The 2648-nt window shown below is 41.9% G+C and overlaps 1 protein-coding gene across 1 annotated transcript in view; it reads left to right on the plus strand.

The window, feature by feature from the left end:
* Window positions 1-2648, plus strand: part of fbxl3l (F-box and leucine-rich repeat protein 3, like) — a 9761-nt gene that overhangs the window by 3469 nt on the left and 3644 nt on the right. The window contains exon 2 of the mRNA XM_014008814.1: window positions 1813-2179. Within this exon, the coding sequence (XP_013864268.1) occupies window positions 1832-2179 (348 nt within the window). The 5' untranslated portion in view covers window positions 1813-1831. The remainder of the gene's footprint in view (window positions 1-1812; window positions 2180-2648) is intronic.

A 2648-nucleotide genomic window follows, 5' to 3' on the forward strand; every position in this document is an offset into this window, starting at 1 on the left:
CACACACACACACACACACACACACACACACACACACACACACACACACACACACACCACCTATCAAACAAAGTAAGCTATATTGTAAAGTGTAAAACAGTACATTATTTATCATTATTTATGACATTTATACATGTTTATTAGTCATTAACAGTGTACCTACTGTCTGTGTAGTACCATCAGATTATTCTGAGACCAATAAAAAAGTGATGCTTTAATGTAAACTAGTCACCAGGGAGTGTCAATTGTTTTGTTGAAACCTGTTTTCATGAGGCTCAACTCATGACTTCAAAAGCACTTTAATATCATAGAATCTGTGAGAAATACGACCTTAATGCTGCTCTTTTATGTAGGTCTGCATCACTGCAGGAGGTGAGAAAGCAAAACCTGTTTTCTGTGAGGTATAGAATCAAAGTATCAAGTGAAGCTTTTGCCTGTACAGTGTTGTGTTGCTGTTTGTTTTTTCCTATCAAAGCATTTCAGGGATAAAATAATGTCATGCTATAAATATCAGTCCCAAAAGAAGGACATTAAGTTTCACTGAAGAACCATTGATGAAAATCACAATCTTTACCAATGATCAGAACAGTTTAAGAACCACTGGGGAAAAAAATACATTACATTTAAATCTACAACAGATTCACTTTTGGAGTCTACAACTCCAAAAAATAATCATTTGTGTTCATCTACAAGTAACCGACTGTAGAAATCAGAATAATGGATATTGAGTTTTAAAGACTTAGTCAGAATTAGCTGTGATAGTAGCTGAGAGCCAACACTCAGAACCTCATCAGGTTTCAGAAAATAGTCAACGTGAGCAAGACCAATAACAAACCACACAAGAGACTCAAGGATAAAAAGGTAAGTGTTTTTATTTACAGGTGGGAACAGGGCCTGAAACAGAGGTTTTGGGAGGCGAGTTCTTTGTTTTGTTTATTTGTTTAGCTGTGTTAAATAAGGGCCTGGGGAGCAGATAAACACAGCCAAGAAGCAAAACCTGAACAAAAACCCATATATGATGAGAGACAGAGCCAGATGTCAGCAGTAAATTAAATTATTCTCTTTTCTGTGAATTTAGTCACTCCCATTACCTGCTTGAAATACCTGTTATTAGTTTGTGAACACTTTATGTTCTTGTCCAGAAATAGCCTTTCTATCCAAAGTGCTTTACACTACAAACTGTGCCCTCACTACCCATTCACACAGCATGAATCATCCTATGGAGACTAATCGGTGCTTTAAATCAACATTCATACATTGATGGGACACTCATCAGAGGCATTGAGGGTGAAGTGTCTTGCCACAAGGACACATTTGAGACAGCTGGAATGGGAGATTGAACCAGCAACCTACCAGTTCCAGTAGGACTCCACTAACCACTCTACCACAGCTGACTCCCCAAAATCACAAAACCACAGCAGAAGCTCTGTAATCATTCCTGGTTTGGTGAACAGCACAGAGAGCAGCTCAGTCAGGGACAAAGCTGTCCTCAGCATCAACACAACGTCCTGTTCAACTGTTGAAGCAGCAACTTTGTCCTTTACACTGTTCCTGGAGTGTGAAGGTCTGAACAGGTTTAGCCAGTTTGATTCCTGCCGGTGTTGGAATCTAAAGCAGTCGTCTGATTAATTTAATTCTTTCCCCTCTGAAACACAAAAAATGTGATTTCAGCAGTGTATTTTAACCTGGCCTTACTGCTGAAAGACGCTTTTTCAGACAAAAATTAAGTGTTTGAGGTGAATAAAGACTATGTTTGTAACCACAACCTTTCAGTTTGAATGCATTCACATCTTTGCTTCTCCTCTCCTACAGTGAGATCCTTTGGTTCAAAATGAAACGAGGAAGATCAAGTCTCAAAACCTTCCCTTCCCATGAAGGGCCAGCCAAGAGACAGAAGAGGCTGGCCACCCGTTTCCCCTTGCCTCCATCACCGGACTGGGGTAACCTCCCCCACCACGTGGTTCTGCAGATCTTCCAGCACCTGTCCCTGGTGGACCGGGCTCGGGCCTCGTCCGTGTGCTGGCGCTGGAACGACGTGTTTCACACGCCCGACCTGTGGAGAAGGTTCGAGTTCGAGCTCAATCAGCCGGCCACGTCCTACCTGCGCTCCACTCATCCCGACCTCATTCAGCAGATCATCAAGAAGCACGCACAACACCTGCAGTACGTTAGCTTCAAGGTGAGAACTGGTCCCGCCCTTTTCCTGCCAACGCCTTCAAATCCATTTAGTATCGCCAGTTTACAACGAAAGGTATCTCAGGGCAAAAACAACAAGACCAAATCATTAACCCAATTCAGATGCAGATTCTAATCCAAGTAGAACCAACCAGGTGCTTTTCCATTGAAAGTTGACAGGGTGTAGTCAACCCTAAGCAGCATTTGAGATTGCTCAGGAAACCCACATCAACCCTAACTGTAGGATTTTTCAAAAAGGAAAGTCTTAAGTATGGTGTTAAACGTAGACAGACCTCATGGACTGAAACTGCAACTTCGTTCCACAAAAACAGCCTCGTTCTATTTTTTGTAACTCTAGAAACCACAAGTAAACCTGAGGTCTGAGAGGAAAGTGCTCTGTTAGGGGGAAAAAGTGAAACAATAAAATCAGGGTTGTTTCACACACACACACACACACACACACACACACACAC

The sequence above is a fragment of the Austrofundulus limnaeus genome, unplaced genomic scaffold (genome assembly GCF_001266775.1).
Source record: "Austrofundulus limnaeus strain Quisiro unplaced genomic scaffold, Austrofundulus_limnaeus-1.0 Scaffold1, whole genome shotgun sequence".
Classification (NCBI taxonomy): domain Eukaryota; kingdom Metazoa; phylum Chordata; class Actinopteri; order Cyprinodontiformes; family Rivulidae; genus Austrofundulus; species Austrofundulus limnaeus.